Source organism: Notamacropus eugenii, chromosome 4 (assembly GCF_028372415.1).
Source record: "Notamacropus eugenii isolate mMacEug1 chromosome 4, mMacEug1.pri_v2, whole genome shotgun sequence".
Classification (NCBI taxonomy): domain Eukaryota; kingdom Metazoa; phylum Chordata; class Mammalia; order Diprotodontia; family Macropodidae; genus Notamacropus; species Notamacropus eugenii.
Window position 1 is genome coordinate 421521222 of NC_092875.1, and position 21865 is coordinate 421543086.

The 21865-nt window shown below is 34.3% G+C and overlaps 1 protein-coding gene across 4 annotated transcripts in view; it reads left to right on the forward strand.

Moving 5' to 3' along the window:
- RICTOR (RPTOR independent companion of MTOR complex 2) overlaps positions 1-21865 on the forward strand; it is a 129631-nt gene that overhangs the window by 92728 nt on the left and 15038 nt on the right. For 2 of the 4 annotated variants that reach the window (XM_072605765.1, XM_072605768.1), the window contains 13 exons: positions 1940-2075; positions 5074-5273; positions 5520-5646; positions 6431-6595; positions 6776-6852; positions 7526-7604; positions 8412-8521; positions 8765-8852; positions 10021-10113; positions 10501-10607; positions 13464-13693; positions 15502-16513; positions 16804-16875. In XM_072605765.1, the coding sequence (XP_072461866.1) occupies positions 1940-2075; positions 5074-5273; positions 5520-5646; positions 6431-6595; positions 6776-6852; positions 7526-7604; positions 8412-8521; positions 8765-8852; positions 10021-10113; positions 10501-10607; positions 13464-13693; positions 15502-16513; positions 16804-16875 (2496 nt within the window). The remainder of the gene's footprint in view (positions 1-1939; positions 2076-5073; positions 5274-5519; positions 5647-6430; positions 6596-6775; positions 6853-7525; positions 7605-8411; positions 8522-8764; positions 8853-10020; positions 10114-10500; positions 10608-13463; positions 13694-15501; positions 16514-16803; positions 16876-21865) is intronic. The other 2 variants (XM_072605766.1, XM_072605767.1) reach the window with 2 other exon arrangements.

Genomic DNA, 21865 nt, shown 5'->3' on the forward strand with positions numbered 1-21865 from the left:
TCTATTATGAAAGAAGTAGCACTTAATTATGTTATCTGAGAATAGGATGTGAAAGAAAAATACTTTGCGGCATTAATAAAACACTTTAAGCATCTGTGATCTTTGTGTAGGGAATTCTCAGTATTGAAACTCTTCATCTATATATGTCACAACCCCTATGACTTAGGTAAGTTCTGATAAGTTGCCTAAGGTTAAGTGATTTGCCCAGGGTCACACGTAAGTGTCATAGGTGGGTTGTGAACCCAGATATTATTGGCTCTTAAGTGAAGCATCATAACCGTTATGCTTATGCTGAATTTCTTTGATAAAATTAACTATAGTAATTATCAAATTAACTTGTTTTGATTTTTTGCTAATTTGTTAACCATGGAAACTAAGAAATCATTGAATTTTGAAACTTGCTTTTGTAGAATCATGGGAAAAACATTTCCTGTACTACATAGGAAGATTGACATCTAAGAGCCCCAATAACTCACTCCCTCATGTATCCAGTTCATCCACTGGCTTTATAATTTTTTTCTAAGCCAAGTTTTTTTTTCAGCTTTGTAGTTTCTTTCATGTGTTTTATCAAAAAATTCTTAGATTACAGTGGTACCATTTAGAGTGAACTCTGCTACTTAGCATTTCTATCAATAACTTGTAAGTAAATAGGTAGCACATTTGTCAAATTTGCATCTACACAGCTAAAAATAATACGAATGACTGATGCTGGTTAACAATAAGTATCCAAAAAGATCTTGACAGACTTTAGGATATTGGGCTGGTTTTTATCTGATGAAGCAGTGATAAATGAAAAAACCTTAATACTTGGGTTCAGAAAATCATTTTCACAAATACAAAATGAGAAAGACTTGCCTAACTCAGAAACGAAGATCTCAGGGGTAGAGTTCAGTCATGTGTTCATCATGATGCAGCAATATGATTTGGCATTCCCAAAGTGAATTGAATCTTAAGTTACATTCAGAGCATCCTGTTGGCCCTTGTTGGAGATACAAACATTCTATTTCTAGAATATTTGTTCAATTTTGAGTGCTATAATTTAGAAAAAATATTGATAAATTAGGAATTGTCCATGGTAGGGTGGCTAACCAAGAAGAGCCTGGAAGTCAAACTGTATAAAATTCATTCGAAGTAACCGAGTATCTTTATTAAACCTGTAAAAAAGATTTGGAGGAGCATGATGACTGTCCTTAAGTATTTAAAGGACTGTCTTATGAAAGAGGGTTTCAACTTGTACTAAATAACATCAGCTGGCAGAACTAGAAGTAGTGGTTAGAAGTTGCAGGAAGGCTGTTTTAGGCTTGATGTAAGGAAAAACTTCCCAGTAATAGATAATAGAAACTATCCAAAAGTAGAATTGGTTGCTTTGTTAAGTTTTTCCTCTTTTTCAGATCTTCATGTAAAGGCCAGTGATTGGCCTGTGAGGTCCCTGACTTTGTAAACTACTTATTAGGATTTATACCAAAGGGTATCTTGATGGAATAAAACTGTTGGTTCAATGTATTCCCTTCTCATTCTTTTATTCATAATGGTCTATGATAGGAGCATAAAATTTATGGTTGGGGAGAATTTTAGAGATAGGTCTGTGTAACTGTCTTTGTATGCCCTAGAATCTTAGGAATGTTTTTATATTTTTAAATAAAGTTTTATTGTATTTACAAATGTAAAAGCCATTCTTAGTTCATTGGGCCATACAAAATAGGTGATAGGCCAGATTTCGCACCAACGATATAATTTGGAGATCCCTGGTCAAGTTCAGCTTTCCATCTTTTACAGTGGAAGGAATAGAGAATTCAATGATTTTCCCCAGTAAGTAGCAGAACTAGGATTCGGTCTCATGCCTTCTATCAACATGGCCTTTTATCTCCTACAGATTGTTTTAGATTTAGAATAATCATTCCATTGTGAGAAAACATTAACTTTCTGATCTTAATCTTAGGTTTGTACGACGACTACTCTATTTTTACAAGCCCAGCAGCAAATTATATGCCAATTTGGATCTGGATTTTGCCAAGTCCAAGCAACTCACAGTTGTGGGTTGCCAGTTTACAGAATTTCTTCTTGAGTCTGAAGAGGTGAGATATATTTTTACTCTGAATGTTTACTAGATCAAGTAATTATGCTTTGCCAGGGTAAGGAAAACACTAGTTTTAATGTAACTCTTCAGAGTCAAATTTAGGGGAGAATTATAAGAACATAAGCTGTAAGAATTTCTGCTGTCCATGTAAAGCTAAGTCTAAAGACTTCTAGAACATTTTTGTACAAAGGTAGGATTCTGTGGCTGTAACATTCAACTTGGCAACTTTAACTTGTTTTGAAATCTGTGAGTATATGAATCATAGAAACTACTGTTCATGAAGAATCTTGTGGTACTTCCACTACACAAAATATCTTCCGTCATCTTGCTTTCTTTGTTAATTTTCATGCCCTCTTGCCTTCTCATATAACGAGAAGCTAGGGAAGCAATCTACAGGTGAGAGCAGAGAAACAACAAACACAGTTATAAAACTATGCATGTTGACAAGGATAATGCAGATCCCAGCTCTCCTACTGCCTCCCAGTCTCGCTGAAGAGATAATTGCCTATCGGCTTCACCTCTGGCGTTCTGATTTCTTTCTCTTTGCCATAATACTTCATAACTCTGTAATACAATTGTTTATGTAACAAATAACCTTTTCATTCCTGATCAGAAAAGTTCTTAGAAATGGAAGTGACTTTTCTGCTTCTCCCCACTTGTACACTAACTTCTTAAGGTCAGGGACTGTTTTTAGTTTTGGATATTTAACCTGTGCTTGAACCTTCCCAGTCAGGTGAAGGGAGCTTCTTAGAATCCTATCCTTCCTGGGCCAGCCATTGATCTCTCTCAGCACCTTCTGTAGCCTCTTGGAGCTCTGTGTCCACCAGTCCTCATACCTAATCCTTCCCTCATCTCAGCTTCCAGCTACACACACCCTGGGAGGCCTCCGCCCTGAGAATGAACCCCTAGTTATGATGATAACTCACCTGAACTCAGTCCTCAGTGATTAACAAACTTCCCAGTCATACCCACCCTGTGCCAATGATTCTAAATGCACCCCTCCTCCCATGTCACTACTCAAACCCCATCATCTGTCTCTCGCTGCCTACCTTCTTGTTCTAATTTTCTTTAACCCAGTGCCCCCATGTAGTCCTCCAAAGGTTCCCACTCCTTCCTCTGTGCTATGCCTGCTTCATAGATAATAAACTTCCTTTTATCTTAAATATTTTCCTTCCTCACTTTATCCATCTTCTTGCACTGAGCCTGGGCCACTTATTCCAACACTGGTTATACTTCTCTCCCCCTCCCCTGAAGCCCTGATATTGCTGAGAGAATTGGTCTTGCTCTCCATTTAACACTTCCAGGTTGTCCTTTGAGGTTCATCCCATCTATTCTTACATGCAAACAAGATTCTGGTAGCTGTTATCTAACGACTTCTAGGACTTTTTTTTTCCCCTCTAATGCCTGGCTCATAGTCTTGCTCTCCTCCCAAATTCATATTAGGGGACTTAAGCATACATATTGACACTTTCTTAAGCACCTTTACCTTCCATTTTCACAGCTTGCTCATTTCATATGACCTCCTCTACCTCATCCACATGCAGAAATGGTCATACCTTTGATCTTGCTATCATCCACACGTGTTCTTTTACCAAGTTTGTTAACTTTGAAATTCTCTTATCTCTATACTGTCATCTTGAGTCCCTGGCTCCTTTATCAAATTGTTCATTATGCCCTGCCAAGCCTTAGCCTTGAATCACTCCACCATTCACTACTTTTTTTCCTACATTCTTGCTGCTAAACAAAGATGGAAAAAATCATGAAACTCCTGATTGTGTTAACTGAAAATTTATATTACATAACTTCAACTGACCCTTCACTGCTCTGAGGTAGTCCTACTCTTTCTTCTTTATCAACTTACTGTCCCACTTTACACAGCAGCTCTTCGAAAACTTTTCAGTCCTCCTCAGTCATCCTATGGACTCCTTCTCTCTCCACCCTCTCAGCTGAAAACCTTACCTCATATTTCTTTCAAAAATTTGAACCCATTATCTGGGAACTGCTCTTCCCTTCTTTATCTCACATCCCTTAGCTCCCTTCTGCCACTTTCTCCTCTTTCATTCCATTCTCACATAAAGAGGTGACCTTTCTCCTTGCCAAGGCAGTACCCCTTAACCTGCACAATCTTATTCCAACATCTTTCTTTCTGTCATCCACACTCTCATTATCCTTTAATCTCCCCATATGCTTACCTACTTTCAATAAAATACTTCCAAGTAAAAAAGAATTGTTCTATCCATCCCCCTCTAGCTACCTATATCTGTCTTCTTATTCTAAACACCTATGTCTAAACATCTTACTTAAGAAGGCTGTCTGTAAATGGGGCCTCCATTTCCTTCCAGTATCTTCCTAACTTTTTGCGGTCTGACTTCTGACCTTATCATTTAACTTTAACTGCTTTCTACAGTCACCATCATATCTTAAATCTAATGGCCTTTTCTCAATCCTTATCCTTGACCTATGTGTAGCCTTTGATGCTATCTGTCATCTGCTTCTCCCAAGTTCAAATACGGTCTCAGACACATGCTAGCTGTATAACCCGATGAAAATTGTTTGATTCATTTTGTTCAAAAATGGAGAGGATAATAGTAGTCAAGGATGACAGGGCGGATGGGTACACTCAACTATCTCTCATTGTTACTGTGAGAATCCAGTGAGATGTTTGCAAAAAGTCCTTAGTACAGTGCCTGGTATATAGTAGGTGCTATAGAAATGCTTATTACCTTCCCACTTGCCCTTGCTAATAACCGTTTTTTTTTTTTTTTTTTTTTTGGTCAATTAGGCTCTTTTGATTTTTCAGTTATTTTGACCCTTTCTCTTTCCCTCTCCGTTTCCCTCTCCCTCTGTCTTAACTCTTTCATGCTGTTCCCCTCCCTAATTGTCTTAGGATTTTTTGAAAATTTATTTCTACTTGAGATCAATTTCTACTAAGGACCATTAGTTGTTTTTCTAATGCTATTAACCTTTTCTCATTTCATTATTCTTCTTTTCTTTAGGATGGGCAAGGATACTTAGAAGAACTAGTAAAAGATATTGTTCAATGGCTCAGTTCCTCATCTGGAATGAAACCTGAACGAAGCCTTCAGAACAATGGTCTACTGAGTACCCTTAGTCAACACTACTTTTTATTTATTGGAACACTTTCCTGTCATCCTCATGGAGTTAAAATGTTAGAAAAATGCAGTGTATTTCAGTGGTGAGTATCCTAGTTTATTTTTCATATATGATCAAACTTATTTTTTATTTCAGGTTAAAAAAACACCTTTTGATTTTGTGTTTGATTAAAATGTGCCATCTAGTTAGTTAAATATTTTAAAAATACAAGACCTAAATAAAAATAATGACTCTTTAAAGATATTTTAGCTCCTGCTTGCTGTGCATTACTCTGTTTCACATACAAAATAGATTCTAATATCTTTATTTTTTTTTACTTTCTCATTAGTCTTCTTAATCTTTGTTCCTTGAAGAACCAAGATCACTTATTGAAACTAACAGTTTCAAGTTTGGACTATAGCAGAGATGGATTGGCCAGAGTTATCCTTTCCAAAATCCTCACGGCAGCTACTGATGTGAGTGTAACATAGCAAAGAAAAAAACGCATTTTATGAACAGCCATAAAAACAAAATAAATTTAAAATCAATCATAAATACTAGACGTACTGATTAGTGGTTGTGGTCACCTTAATAACTTGTCCATTCCTACTTCTAAAGCACCTGAAGCAATAGCCATCATATAGTCCCTAAATCAGGTAGCCCCTTTCATGTACTGTGTTTGCAATGACTGACCCCTCTGTCTATAATGCACTCATTACTCTCTTCTGCCTCTTAAAATTTCTAACTTCCTTTAGAGTTCAGCTCAGATGCTTCCTTCTACAAGAAGCTACATCTCTTGATGCCTCTCAACTCCTAGTGCTCTTCCTCCTCAAATTACTTTGTTTTTATTTAACTTATGTAAGTGTGTGTGCGTGCGTGCGTTTTCTCATTGGATCAAATGTAAGCTCACTGAGCACACGAACTTCTTTTTTTGACTTTGTATCCCCAGCATCTGGCACACTGTACCTGGTAGATAGCAAACTCTTAACATTTGCTAATTGTGATGAAGCAGTAATAAGACCAATATATCCCAAGGGAAGTCTTAATTTACTTCATTGGACACATGGTAGAGAAGATAAAATATCTTCCTAGCAGAAATTATAATCATCCTTGACACTTTTTTGAGTCAACTAAAATATTTCAGTGTCAGAGATCAACACTAAAGTATTTCTCATTAAGATGATGTGTAAAGTTGCATTCTTGATTTAAAGGAAGAAAGACACACGTGTTTAATAAGTTTTTCTTTTTTTCCTTTTTCAGGGCTGTAGGTTGTACGCAACAAAACATTTAAGAGTATTATTAAGGGCCAATGTGGAGTTCTTCAGTAACTGGGGCATTGAATTGCTAGTGACTCAACTGCATGATAAAAATAAAACTATTTCTTCTGAAGCTCTTGATATTTTAGATGAAGCATGTGAAGACAAGGTGAATTTTTCCTTTTGGTTATAAAATACTTAAGTGTGGATAAGAAAAATTCATGACTTATAAAATAATGAGATAATTTTATAACTAAATTTACTTTTCAACTTGAGTGAATGATTGATTAAGCTAATTCCTAATAATCATTTATTTTGTCCAATTGATAATTTGAGCGCTTCTTTTTAGGCCAATCTTCATGCTCTCATCCAGATGAAACCAGCTTTATCTCATCTTGGAGACAAAGGTCTGCTTCTCCTTCTTAGGTAAATATTAAGCAAGGGTTTTCTTTTTTGGGGTGGAGGTGGGTTGTTCTGTTTTATTTTTTTTAACTTACTTCACCTATATTGATCCTTACAGCATATAAATAATAAGACTGAAATAAAATAGGAAAGTTGTGGAGAGTAACACAGTATAACAGTTTATTTAGCAAGTAGTCCTCTTTATTTTGTAAATAAGATGTATTTCAAGATTTGGGATACTATTTAGTGTTTTAAAATATTTCTTTGTTTTCATGTACTCTTTTTCTTTCTTAATTTTTCTTTTCACCCTTCTCTTTCTTACCATATGTCCTCATGTATACTCAGAGAGGGACTCAGTGAATTGTACTGAATAGAATCCTAGGTGGGAAAGCTGATTTTATGACCAGTTGCTGCATGACTTTAGATGAATCATTTAGCCTATTTAAACCTCAATTTCCTCATCTGGAAAATGACATGGTTGGGTCAATTAATTTCCAAGCTCATCTCTAGCTCTTAAATGCTATGACTGTGAACTCGTTTATCTGTTTGCAAAGAATTTTCAGAGTATCCTAGGATTAAAGGTATTGTACAAATGGAAGAATCCTCAGTTTCTTAGTTATGCAGGATATATTCCTTAAATATAACCCTTTATAAATTCTGGGTATTGAATCTTTGATTTCTTTTATTACTTTTATAGATTTCTGTCCATTCCGAAGGGGTTTTCCTATCTTAATGAGAGGGGTTACGTAACAAAACAAATGGAAAAATGGCAAAAGGTAACATTTAATTGAATCAATAGATAGAAGTTTTAAAAATTTGGGAGTGGGGAAGATATAATTGTAAGTTAGTTATAGTTAGAAGACTTTAAACAATACTTGTTTGTCACGTATGCCTATAATTAGCATTGAGTTTCATGCCCCAACAAATTAGATACTTTATATGTATCTGTGAAACTGATATTAAACTTCCATAATTCCACATTTCTGAATTAGCTATAAAAATGCATGTCCTTACAGAGATGGTTTTTCTAGTTTTTTTATAGTCAGCAGGGGCACAAACATTCCTTGCAAAAACTTGCTCATGTTCTTCATGACCTTAAAGCCATTATACTCTAAAACTGTCTTTTTTATGGTTTCTGTTTCCTTGTGTGCTCTATAACTGAACAGTGTTCATTTTATGCCAAAATACATAAATTTCTCTCCTAAGCGAAGGGATGAGAAACCCAGTAAAGCAAATATAGCAATGTTGACAAAATTCATTTTAGGCTAATAATTTACATAAGTCTCTATGGTAAAGAAGTTTCTACTTAGGCATGAAAAGTAGACACAGGTTCTTTGTATAGCAGGTTGAAGAAATTAAAAGATTTTGGACATCTTCTAGGGTCAGTTTCCTACCTTTGCCATGTAGTCTTTAGGATATCTTTAAGAATGTAACAAATGAGCTACGCATGGAAACATGTAGGTTTATAATAACAAAAGGAAAATTTACATATTTATATGAATTCTTCAAGTGTTTTAAATACTTTACTTACTATGGTCTTTTCTATTGGCAATTTATAGTACTAATACTGTGTTACTTTTTAGGAATACAATTCAAAATATGTTGAATTAATTGAGGAACAACTTAACGAAGCACTTACAACCTATCGCAAACCTGTAGATGGTGATAACTATGTTCGTCGGAGTAACCAAAGGTATTATCATCCTTACGGAAATAATTCGGTCATCAATAACTAAATTTAATTTGTAATAAGCTAATTTATTTTTTAGTTTTATTTCTGTTTATATAATCTTGTTAATTGTGTATTAAATGTAAAACTCATTAGGCAGATATGTCCAATTTTCCATGACTAATAATGTCAGTAATATTTTTAATTTGAGCTTACTTAGAATGGAGAAATAAAATAGGTTTTATCAAATCATTTTTATTTCACTAGATTACAGCGACCACATGTCTACCTGCCCATACACCTTTATGGACAACTGGTACACCACAAAACAGGATGTCATTTGTTGGAGGTACAGGTAAAATTTTAATTACATTGTAGATTGCTTAAAGAGCATGGCTGATTTTAAATATGCAAATTTGTGAAGATGTTATTTGGAAAAGAACATAAAATAGCAGTCAGTTCAGTGGTATAATTAGAATGGTGCTCCATGACTGATCAAAAACATTGACACTATTAATTTGAATGCATTTCTACATTTCGCTATTTGCAATATTCATATCTGAGTCTCAGTATAGATAGAGTTATGGATACAGGTAAAACTTGGTTCTGAATTTTCATTGCAATATAGAGAATCACTGAGTAAGAAAACTCCTTCTACCAATACAAGCATCCTCTCTATATCATATAGTCTTGGAGAGTATCCTGGGAATACTTAGTAGTTAAGTGACTTGCCCAGGAGCACACAACCATATAGTGTCTGAGAGTGGGACAGATATTCCTGGCTTGAAGGCTTGAGCCTGTCCATTATCCCACTCACACACATACCCCTGTCCCACCCCAACCCATACACAACACCCTTGTGGGTATGTATGCATGCATATGTGTTCATGTGTGTATATAGGTGTAGTATGTATATACGTATATTATAATGCAATTGTCATTCTTTAAAAGGCAAATGTATTGCCTAAATTTAAGAACCAAAAGGAATTGTAAATGTATATTGTTCAGAAATGCACCAGATATGCATATGGGTTTGTGTGTATACACATATCTGTGTGAGTTATATGGGGTTAGGCACATGTGAGTTACTTTTGTGCATTTTTATTACAGTTGTGTTAGTGACTTCTTGCATGGCAAGGCCAGCTTCTGTTTGGGTGATTGTTTGTGCTTTATATTTATAGATCAATAGTAAAATATGTGAGAGAATCCGTTATAAGAAGGCTGTTTTGAAAGACTAGGCCATAAAGAGATAACAGAAGAAAATGGAAGAGAATGGGATGAGAATGAGAGGAATTTGTGAGGTAGTTGTGAAAAAGGCCACTAAAAATTAAAAAGAATTCCTAAGACACCAGCTGCTTACCTTGATATTTGAAATTTAAAAAATTTGTTTTTTGTTAGTGTTGTTTATGTAATCTAGTATAAATTTATGAAAATAATTATGAAAATAATTTAAAATTGGAAATTAATAGCAATAAAGGAAATCTAGTATATTGTTGAGTATTTTTCTTTATTTTCCTATCTAGAGTGTTGTTCCAGATCTCAGTTATACTATTCGTTCACCAATGTTGGATAAATGGGAAGGAGTAAAGCAGCTGAAAGCAGCCCTTTGGGCCTTGGTTAGTACTTAATTAATATGTGATAAATATGCCATTTCTTAGATTGTGTACTTTTTTCTTTAGCAGTATATTATCTTACATAGATGTGTCACTGGAATTTCTATTATGTCTTAATATTCCAAGATGAAAACTGTCTTCACTAATTTAAATGTTATATTCATTCTGAAAGGTAGATAAATCCTTTCACAGTAATCTTTTTTGAAGATTTTGGTTTTGCCTAGGAAAACTTTTTTTTTTTGGTTTGTTTTAATTCTTCTTTCAGGGGTTTGTTGCAATGGTCTTATAGAACAGGGTTCATTTTATATCTTTTCATTTTCCCAAGTTTCTTGAAAAGCCTCTATATTTTGTAACCCTATCTAATAGCAAGGGAATTTTTTTTTAATCCAGGGTAATATCGGATCATCAAACTGGGGTCTTAACCTGCTTCAAGAGGAGAATGTGATTCCAGATATATTGGCCTTAGCACAGCATTGTGAGGTTCTCTCCATTAGAGGGTGTGTATTTTTTTTTCCAGCAATTCATAATGTATTTCTTTAGTATAGAGTACATTAATCATTAGATAATAAATCTCATATATTTATAATTTCCTGTTAAAACCACAGTGTTGACTATGAAGGAACTCTCAGTCTTAATAGGTTTTGTGATAATAAGACCACTGTTTAGATAATGAATTTCCTTAGAAAGCATCTAGTCCAACCTCCTTGTTTACAAATGAGGAAGCTGGGACCCAGAAAAGTGGAAATTCCAGAAATGGAATGGTTTGCTCTAGGTCCCACAGGGAATAAGACTTGTCAGAGATGAATACTTCAGTCTCTTGATTCCTAGTAATTACTATAAATCAGCAATTGACCTCAGATGATTAAAGAAACTTCCTGAAGAGAAATCACAAATTTGATTTCTACATTGGTCTTTTCCCAGTCAAATTCATTCTTCACACAACTACAAAAAAAATAATCTTTTTAAGGTACATGTTTGCCATATTTCTATTGAGGGCTTCTAGTCCTAGTCACCTTGGTTTACAGCCTAGTAGTTATTCTCTCCTCTTCCCCATGTCTCATATCAAATCATTTGCTAGGTTTTGCCAATTCAGTTTCTACCAGTTCTATTTAATTAGTTCCATTCTCTCCATTCCCACAACCACTGTCTTATTTTTCACTTCCATTATATCGATAGCTTTCTAGTAAATCTCTCTGTCTCAAATCTCTCTGATAATTTTTATTGTTCATTACTTAACCTATACATGCTCTGTGGTTCAGCCATATTGTCCATCCTGCTCTTTTCTGTTATATAATGTTACATCTTTAGTCTCCATGCTTTTGTATAAGTTGTACTCATGCCTAGAATATGCTTCTTTCTTACTTTACCCCTTAAGAGTACCTCTTCTTCAGGACCCATCCCGATTCCTCAGTTACCATTATCCTCTGCCTTCCCTTTAAATTCATTCTCTGTGTGTGTCTGTGTAATAATACATTTATGTAATTTATGAGTATTCACGTATTGTGGGTACATGTACAGCCTTTTAAAAAAATTAATACTAATGCATGACCAAAGATGTGAAGACTACTACCCCAGACTTCACATATCATATCCTTCCTGTATTTCCTCACTTGTCTCCATGTCTTGAATGTACTCTCTCTACATCTCTGCCTTTGAAGTTCTTTCTCTTTTTAAGGCTCAGCTTTTTTTAGAAGATTTCTCTGATACCTTCCCTCCTTTCCCATAGATATAGATAAAAATGTCTCCTGCTTCCTCAGACTTTACTGGAGCTCTTATGAACCTATGCCCTGCTCTCATCATACTATACCTTGTACCGTAGTTTATCTCTATGCATATTATAATAGGTATAAGGGTCTTAAGTGTCTGTTTTTTTGTTGCTGTCATTTGTAGTTGTCACATCGCCAATATAAAGTAGTGCCTTCCATGCATTGGCCACTTAATGTTCATTGAATTAAACTGACCCAAACGAGTTATACTCCCCCAAAAATCATTTTTGTGGCATCCACTGTATCCCCTAGTCTCAGTAATAGTAGTGACCAGATGAGAAGTTTGGGTAGTTCATTTTGAGTTTTCATAGCTACTTAAATTATCAAGTGCAAGTCCTAGTCTGTGAGCATTATTTACATCATCTTTCCAAAGAATAACTTAACATTTATAAAAACTAGCTTTATATACAAACTTTAGTAACTCTGAGTTACAGTCTGTCAGTAGTTTTTTTTTTAACTTAGTTGTATTTTAAGAGAACAAGAGTTGTACAGAATTTTAAAAATTTGTTGTAAATGCATCTGTGCTTAAATATTATAAATGTTTTAAGAAATGTTTTAAGTTTTACAATTGTGATCCTAGAGTTAAACTACATGTAAGTGGGTATATTTTAAATAAATATTTTTGTGTTTTTATGTCAGAAATGAAATGTCTTAATTGTTTAGGAGATACTGATTTTTTTTTGTCCCTTTTCATCTCAATTATTTTCAGTAGGTATGTTTTTATATTTTATGAAATATGTCTACTTTTATTTATTGATTTAAGTTTCAGTATAAATTTTCTTTATGAAATTACATTTGCAGTGTATTTTTGGTAGAAGAATTATGTGACTTCAGATAATAGGCAGGTGAAATTCTGATACCAGTGATATGCACATTTGACTCCTTGTTATTTCATGAATGATGGGATTAAGCATCTTAAAGCTATTGGAGTGGTTATTGTTGATTTTTCTCTAGAAGTGGTAGTGGGACCTAGCTTGTTGGGAGGAAGACAGAAGAGAAGAGTGATTAAGCAAGAGATTCAAAATGTTAAAAAGATATTTCTCTCACATCCTTTTAATGCCTGAACCTATTCTTATCCAGAGTTCAAGATGAATGTAGCTCTGGATAGTATCAACCATTTATATTGGTCCTGTAATTTTTTAGTAGTTTGATTTCTTATACTATTTGCATACATTGTTAACTTTACTTTCCCCTTGATCATCTTCAGCTGTTGTTCACACCTCTAAAAGGAAAGTACTTTTTAGTATTTGATCTAGGAAACCTTTCAGAAGACAGCAAATCATGCACACACCCACACGCACTCAGGAATACAATGATTCATGAAGCCATTTCCCTCTCCCTCTTGTGATCATGTAAGCAGAGATAGAATAGAAGAAATATGGAATCAGTTCCCACATCTGTTAAAGATATCAAAGGTTTCAAGGAGCTCTGAATTATAACTGGATTCCATGAGTTTCTTCAGAGGACTTTTACGTCCAGTGACTTTTTAAGGAGATATAAACAAATCATAGAGTAATTTATAGAAAGTTTTTCATTTAAATTATTGGTTCTAAAAAAATCCATGTTTTTGCATCACAATCTATACAGAACCTGTGTCTACGTGCTTGGTCTCATAGCCAAAACTAAACAAGGATGTGATATCCTAAAATATCATAATTGGGATGCTGTGAGACACAGTCGCAAACAGCCATGGCCAGTGGTTCCTGATGACATGGAGCAACTCTGCAATGAACTTTCTTCTATCCCGAGCACTCTAAGTCTAAACTCTGAGTCTACCAGCTCTAGACATAATAGTGAAAGTGAATCTGCACCTTCAAGTAAGCATTGTTAAAGTTCAATTAAACAAAATTAAAATTAATGTTTGCATGCAGAATTTCAAACTATATTGATTTGTTCTTAATCATGAAAGCATTCTTGTTTTCTTTTAAGGCAATTGGGGTAATCTTTCTAAGACATATAATCTTATTTAGCAGCAATACCCTATTAAAGATTCACATCCCCTTAATGCAGAAAAGGGGTTTTTAACATGTAGTCCATGAATTTTAAAAAACATTTTTAATAACTATATTTCAGTATAATTGGCTTTCTTCATAATCCTGTGTATTTTATTTTATCCATTAAAAAGTATTATTCTAAGAAAGTGTCTGTAGAGGTTCATGATACAAAAAGAACCTCTGCTCTATATAGTGCAGACACTCTAATCAGGCATTCTCTTACTACTCTAGGAGTAGCTTCTTCTTACATGGAAGTTCTCCAGAATTTTGTAATAATGCTTCCCAGTTCAGTGAAGCACATACCCAATTTTTCTTTCTCTTCCTCTTCCTCTTAAAATCACAATCAGCTTTGCTTTAACCTGTGCTTCCTTCTGAGTTGAGGTCTTAGGCTTAGAGAGCAGGAACGAATGAAGTTAGTTGAGCACTAAGAAAACGTTCAAGGAATTCATACTACAAGTGTTTATCCACAGTCCACGTGAACGTTTACCTACATGTTCCAGACCATTATAGCTTCAAGGGAAAAGCTGCCGAATGTTGATTATTGGTGGACTCTGCCTCTGTACTTTGGAAATTTAGCATCAATTAATGGTCCCATTGCCCTCTCACATTTTTTCCTTTATTTGGTTGCCATTGCTGCTGCTTTGGGCTTCAGTGTGTGAAGCATTATAGGATGTAATGTGGAGCTACCTTGAATCCTTTTCTGGCTTCTGTTTTTATCACATTGTTTTGTTGTTTTTCCCACCTATATGTCACTTCCTACTGTTGTTTTTAAAACAGACTATATGTATTGTGGCCGTTGCAAAAGTACTACAGTTTAGCTGCAAATTCCTGAGCGGCACTAGTGTTAAAATTACAATGTACCTATAAATCTAATGGTTCATACACAGCACAGGTCCTTCAATCATCAGTCTTCTCTCCTGGTTGTAATCTGTGTGCAGGATCAGGAAAATCTGGTTCTAGTCCCATCTTGTGTGTGGTATGTTTTGTATTGTGTTTATCTGCCCCTCCCATTATCATCTTGTCTCATTGAGATTTTACTGATATACAGAAGCATTATAAACAGTTGTGAATTCTTCATGAGGCATACCAACCTTGACAACCCCCTACCCCCCCATCACTACAAGTGCCAGAAGAACCTCATTATAATAGTCTCACTTATTGGTGGCATAGTCATTATAGGTACTGTAGAAAGGCCAGAGATAACCTGGTTCAAGTCCTACAGTGCATAATTTATTTAACATCTTTGACCTTCATTTTACTCATCTGTAAAAACAGGAATGATAATTTGTAATACCCACCTCTTGCCTTTATTTTGAGGCTCACTGAAATGAGATAGTGCATATAAAGTTCTTTGTGAACCTCAAGGTACTATATAAATACCTTCCAATATTCATATAAATGTCTAATATATAATAATAATAATATATCTAAAATATAAATTATCTGCTATCTCAGACTTAATCTCAAGGATAGCTTTCTAAAGAGTTTTAGTGTATTTACTAGTTTTGTGACCTATGTGAACATTAATCTACAATATAAACCGTTTTAAGGTCAGATGATCACTAAAACTTACAGAGTGAACCTGTTTTAATTTTTAGACGCCTTGAATAATATGTAACTCTTCATTTTAGGTATGTTTATTATGGAGGATGACCGATTTGGCAGCAGCTCTACTAGTACGTTTTTCCTTGATATCAATGAGGATGCAGAGCAAACATTTTATGATCGGACTGGACCCATAAAGGATAAAAATCCATTCCCCTTTTTTGTTTCTAGTAGACTTGTGAAGAATCGCATCTTAAATTCCCTTACTCTGCCTAATAAGAAACATCGTAGTAGCAGTGATCCAAAAGGGGGCAAGCTGGCATCTGATAATAAATCTGGTATTAGGCGAAATCGAACAGTTACAGAGCCATCCAGTATTGACTTTAATCATAGTGATGATTTCTCATCCATTTCCAAAGTTCAGAAAACATTAAGATTAGAGACTTCTTTTGTTGGAACCAAGCAAATTGAAGATGCTGGTAGCACACCTAGTATTGGGGAAAATGATCTAAAATTTACAAAGAGTCTTGGTACAGAAAACCACAGGGAGAACACAAGCAGAGAAAGATTAGTTGTCGACAACTCTACAAGTTCACATATGAAGATACGCAGCCAAAGTTTCAATACAGATACTACAACAAGTGGTATAAGCTCGATGAGCTCAAGTCCTTCAAGAGAGACAGTAGGTGTGGACACTGCAACAATGGACACAGACTGTGGAAGTTTGAGTACAGTGGTAAGTACTAAAACTGTTAAAACGAGCCACTGTTCAACACCACAGTCCAACCATCTGCCTCTTTCAAAATCAAACTCTGTGTCCCTGGTGCCACCTGGTTCTTCTCACACACTTCCTCGTAGAGCACAGTCCCTTAAAGCCCCCTCTGTTGCTACAATTAAAAGTCTAGCAGATTATAACTTTAGCTATACAAGTTCTAGAGATGCCTTTGGTTATGCTACATTGAAAAGATTGCAGCAACAAAGAATGCATCCCTCTTTATCTCATTCTGAAGCCTTGGCATCTCCAGCAAAAGATGTGCTTTTTACTGACACCATTACCATGAAGACTGGTAGCCTTGATTCAAGATTAACGCCAAGCAGGTAAGAAAGCATTTTGAAGTAACAATTATAGTTCAGGTTAAAATATTTAAACTGTAGTTGGATATGTTGGAAATGTTTTACATCTACTTTGGTCTCATAAATGACAGCTATTAATTATTTACTGTGGTAGGTTATAAGCTCCTGATTGTCTGATATGATTTGAAATTGATTCTTGCAGCTGCAAGGGGGGGAGAGAAACTCCTTGTAGGCCCTGAAAATAAACATACATGCTTTGCTAGGACACACAAGTCACAAGCTTTTTTTTTCCATTTATTTCTCGCTTCTGCAAGGATCGATTTTAAAAAGAAGCATGTCGGGGGAATCAGGAGCTTAAGACCTACAATAACAAACAGCCTTTTCAGGTAGGTCAATTTTAAGGCCCAAAAAGTTGACCTCTTTTTTTTTAAAACAATTTCAGTAAAAGCTTCAGTGGTAATTTCAATTTGTTTTAAACAGCTATAGCTATTTAGTACAAACAATGAAAACTGAAGAAATTGACCCCTCTCTTTGTATTATATTCTTTTTAAGAATAAACTTAGGATATTAATGATATTTAGCAGTTACATCAAGTTAGTTGAAATGAACTGAAATGTCCTGATTAGAATTTAATTTTATAAATATGTATATATATTTATAAATATATATATACATTTGCTCAGAATTTCAGATTCCTTATCTTCAGTGACACCTTAAGTGTCACTTTTTCCTTGGCACCTTTCCTGATTCCCCCCTGCTATTAATTTTCTTTGCCTCCTTAAATATTTTTAGAGCATTTTTATCTGAACTCACTTTTGTTCCTTTTACTCCCTCCCTTGTATAATACATAACTACATAACATTCTTGCTAGTGGGCTATTAGGTTCTTGAAAGGACAGACTATTTTATTTTTGCCTTTGTATCTCTGGAGGCTAGCACTGTGACTTGCACATAATAAATGCTTAATGAATGTTGCTTTGAATTTAACATGGTATCTTTGGCTGTGGCTACGATTTCTCCGTGTTTTCTGTTTGGTCAACCAAATGTTTTTAGTCATAAACCCTTTTCCATATAGCTTTATATTTTTACTAAAATGTATCTGATTCTGATATTCACATTACTAATTTTTTTTGTAATTTTCTTCCTCTAATAACTAGCAGTTCACTTTCAATGAGGCCAGCTCCTTAACTGAGTTGTATTTCTAGGCAGTATCACAAAGTAGAAAGACTACTTTACTGAGCTAGAAGAACTTTTTGTTTCTTGGCTCAGTTAACTATATGGTTGTGGGAGGGCTAATAATACCTATTCTATAGGTAAAAATGTTTTGCAGGCTACAAGGCACTGTTCAAATTTGAATTATTGTGGTATATTTGGTATTTATATAGTAAGTGCCTCAGTCTTCTAGAACTTAACTGGCAGTCTCATTTATTCAGAACTTATCTTAGTACTGGGAGTTAAATGAAAAAGGTCTCTGAATAGCCAAATAGATGTCACAAATCCATTCAGTAAATAATTTTGCATAAATAAGAGAATTTCACTTCAGGTCTTTATCTTGTCATATCTGTGGCCTTGAGATTCTGAGCATTTTCCATTGTTAGAATAAAATTAGAAGTAAGTAGTGGGTTAAAATAAAATTAGAAGTAAGTAGTGGCTGGATGTGGTGGTGCACCCCTCTAATTGAATACAAAGTCTGGTAGTTTGTGACTGCTGTAGCCTTACTAGCCTAAAATCGATTAGGTGTTTGCATCAAGCCCTTCAGCAGTGGGGAAAACCCAGGGCAGAGTGGCACCAGGCAGCCTAAGAAGGGACAAACCAAGCTAGATTGGAAATGGAGCAGATGAAAGCTCCCAGCCCATCAGTAGTTGGATTAGGCCTATGAGTGGCTCTTGTACTTTAGCCTGGGTGAGATAGGGAGATCCAATATATCCAGGCCCCTGCCCCCCCAAAAAAGTAAATAGTAATATGAATGTAAGAAAAGTATAGGGGAAACAAATATTACTAAACAATAGTTAATGAAAGAAATCAGAAAAATGCTAAAAATATTTAAAAGATGATAACAATAGTGCCATGTTATGGCTGTGAGATAAAGCCAAAGTAGTTCATGGAGCCAGATTTATATCCTTGAATCCCTGCATCAGTAAGAGAGGAAAATCTAAATGAATTACCCTTGTGCCTCAAGATACTAGAAAAGGAATGAAATTGTATTGAAAAGAAGAGATAGCTACTTGGCCCAGACAATTTCAGAATGAATACTTTAATTCCCACAAAGAAAGAATGCCAGAGAATAATATAGAGAAAGAGGCAGAATATAGGTAGCACAGTGGAGAGAGTGGCAAGCCTGGAGTAAAGACTTGAATTCAGATTTGTCCTCAGTTACTGGCTTGGCCAAGGCACTTAACCTCTGTTTGCCTCAGTTTTCTCAGCTATAAAATAAGAGTCATAATACTACTACTGGCAATACCTTTTATATGAGAGAGAGAGAGTGTGTGTGTGTGTAGAGAGAGAGAGTGTGTGTGTGTGTGTGTGTGTGTAGTTTTCCAAGGTACCTAAAAGTTAAGAAACTTCTCAATTGTTAATCAGCCACTCTGTTACATGGAGGATTTGAACTATGTCTTGCTGACTTAAAAGCTGATGTTTTATCCACTACATGATGCTGCCTCTCGTAAGGAATACATAGTGTTTATTTTAAACTTGGCAAAGATAACATTAAAAAAATTATAGATTAGTTTCCATGATTTGTAAGTGCAAAAATACTTTAACAATTATGAGTATTAACAATACCGCAATATATTATAAAGCTCATTCAAGTTAATTTTTAATTACAAATTAAATTAATTCAACCATTAAAAACTATCTTTACATGTAATTAGAAAAAAATACCACTCAGTAGAAAAAAATTAAACTATGATTTATATTTTAACATCAGGAAATCAATATGTAATAACATATAAGCAAACTAAAAATTTTACCACTATGTTCAAGATGGGGAAACCTTTTTCCAATGTTTATTTGTGCCCCAAAACACCAAAAGGGAATAGGAATGGAAGGGTTTTATTTTCATCCATTGAAAATCATCTGTCCTAAAGAGAATGGCCTACATGATATATATATAGTAGAAAAACCATTAAAAGCATTGTTACTGAAAATGAGGACAAAAGAAATTTTCCTTACATTCACCACTTCTCTTTAAGGCATACTATCATGACAGTATATAAGTTACATTGATTGAAAATGAGGTCAAATTATTATTTGCAGATTACTTGATAATATATCTAGAAAATTCAAACGTCAGAAGAAAGCAAAAAGGACATTCAGAAGGCAACACAGACAAGCAGGACAGAGTGGGTACTGTCATGTTCAAGGTAGTCTTAAAGTAATTACTTGAAGATTAATTATAAGTTGAAAACAAGAGATGAATTCAGAAAGGTTCCATGATACAAGATTAACCCACAAAATTTATATTCATTCTTACATACTAGAAATAAAGATCAAGAAGATCTCATAATAGAAGAAACCCTATTTATATTAACAACAAAACTTGATAATTGGCCTGTTAACCTACTTCTGAATATACGTGACATAAGTATTATAAAACTATAATGACTGAAATGAAGGAAGACCTAAATAATTGTAAGGACATAATGTTTGAGTGGGTTGGATTTAAAGATCCTGCTTCCTAAATTAATTTAGATATTTACAGGATATACAGTATAGGAAAAAATAATTTTTTGATGGAAGTGGATTTATACTCCTAGAATTAAAAATGTTACAAACTGATGATAAACATCAAAACTGTGTGATGTTGGGCTACAAAAAAAATGAGAACTACGTCAACAGAATAAAGATAACAGATGTCCAACCAAATATATACATATATAAAATACTATATTGATGAACCTATTGGAATAATCAGGGAGAAGATTAATTGCAGTGTGATAGAAAATGAATTTTGATTCATTATACCTCCTTAGTTCAGTCAGTTTCAGCTAATGGAACTATATCAACAGTGGAAAAAAATGGAATAGTGTGTTATCTTAATTTTGGAGGGGAATTGACTGCTCTGTTAAGTAGAAGAAATCGTTAAGGACAATATAGACATAATTACTTTAAAAGAAAAAATATTCTACATGGTATAATAAAAAGGAAAATAATAGATTGAAAAACATAAAGTATGACAGATAAATCTTGACATCTAGAGTATATGAAGAACTGTTAAAAATTTGCAAAGGCATCTTTTAGTTCCTAATAAGTAAATGGGCAAGGGGTGTGAATGTACATTTACCAAAGATGAAATACAAATTGTTAATCATGTCAGCTAGGTGGCACAGCGCGTAATATGCTGGACCTAGAGTCAGGAAGACCCAAGTTCAAATCTAGCCTCAGATACTTACTAGCCATGTGACTTGAGTAAATCACTTAACTTCTGCCTGCCTCAGGCCTTCATCATCGGCACCTTTCTCCCAGAATTGTTTTAAAAATTAAATGAGAAGTTTGTGAAATACTTTGCAAACCTTAAAGCACTTTATAAACACTAGATTGTTATTTGAAAAAAATTTCTCAGCCTCCTAATACTGACAACTACAAATTAAAACAGTTCTGGCCCATCATATTGGCACAGATAATTGAAAACAACAGAGCAGTATTGATGGCATTTTGGTGGAATTGAAAATCAGTATAGTTTTGTGGGGTTTTTGGAAAGGAATTTGTCAGTATATTATAAAAGTTACAGAAAGAATTCCTATCCTATGACCCTATAATTTCATTGTTGGAAATATACCTTGAAAACTTTACCAAAAAGAAAATAAAGCTCATTCTTTAAAGATTTTCATTGGTGTATTACGTGTAATTCCAAAAAACTAAAACCAGCCTTCATGCTAAATATTAGGAAAAGGTTAAATTATGGTAAATTGATGTAATGACACTTAGATTTTCAAGTATAATGAGTATGACACAAATTGGTAAGAAATATATAAAAAGGTAGAAGGAAAAAACAAAATTAGAAAAACTACATACTACAGTATTATCAAAGGAAAAATGAGAATAACCAAAGAAATTTTCTGGGTGCTTAGACATTTTACATAGACATTATATACATTAGACATTACATAAAAGTAAAGACATTTTAAACATTGAATTTTGTGTATTTAGATGTAAATGGTTACAGAGAAAGTAATGTTTAACAAATATATTAAATATAAAAAATAAACCTTAAAGTTTAGTCAAGGGAAGAAACAGCTACATGTTTATTAAAAATATTAAGATTTTTGATATGATTACATAGGAGAATAGAATAGTATGAGAAACTTTGAGGGAGTTAATGCCTTTAGTTGGGGGAACTGAGTGAGGTTTTCATGAGGAAAAATAGTATCTGAACTCA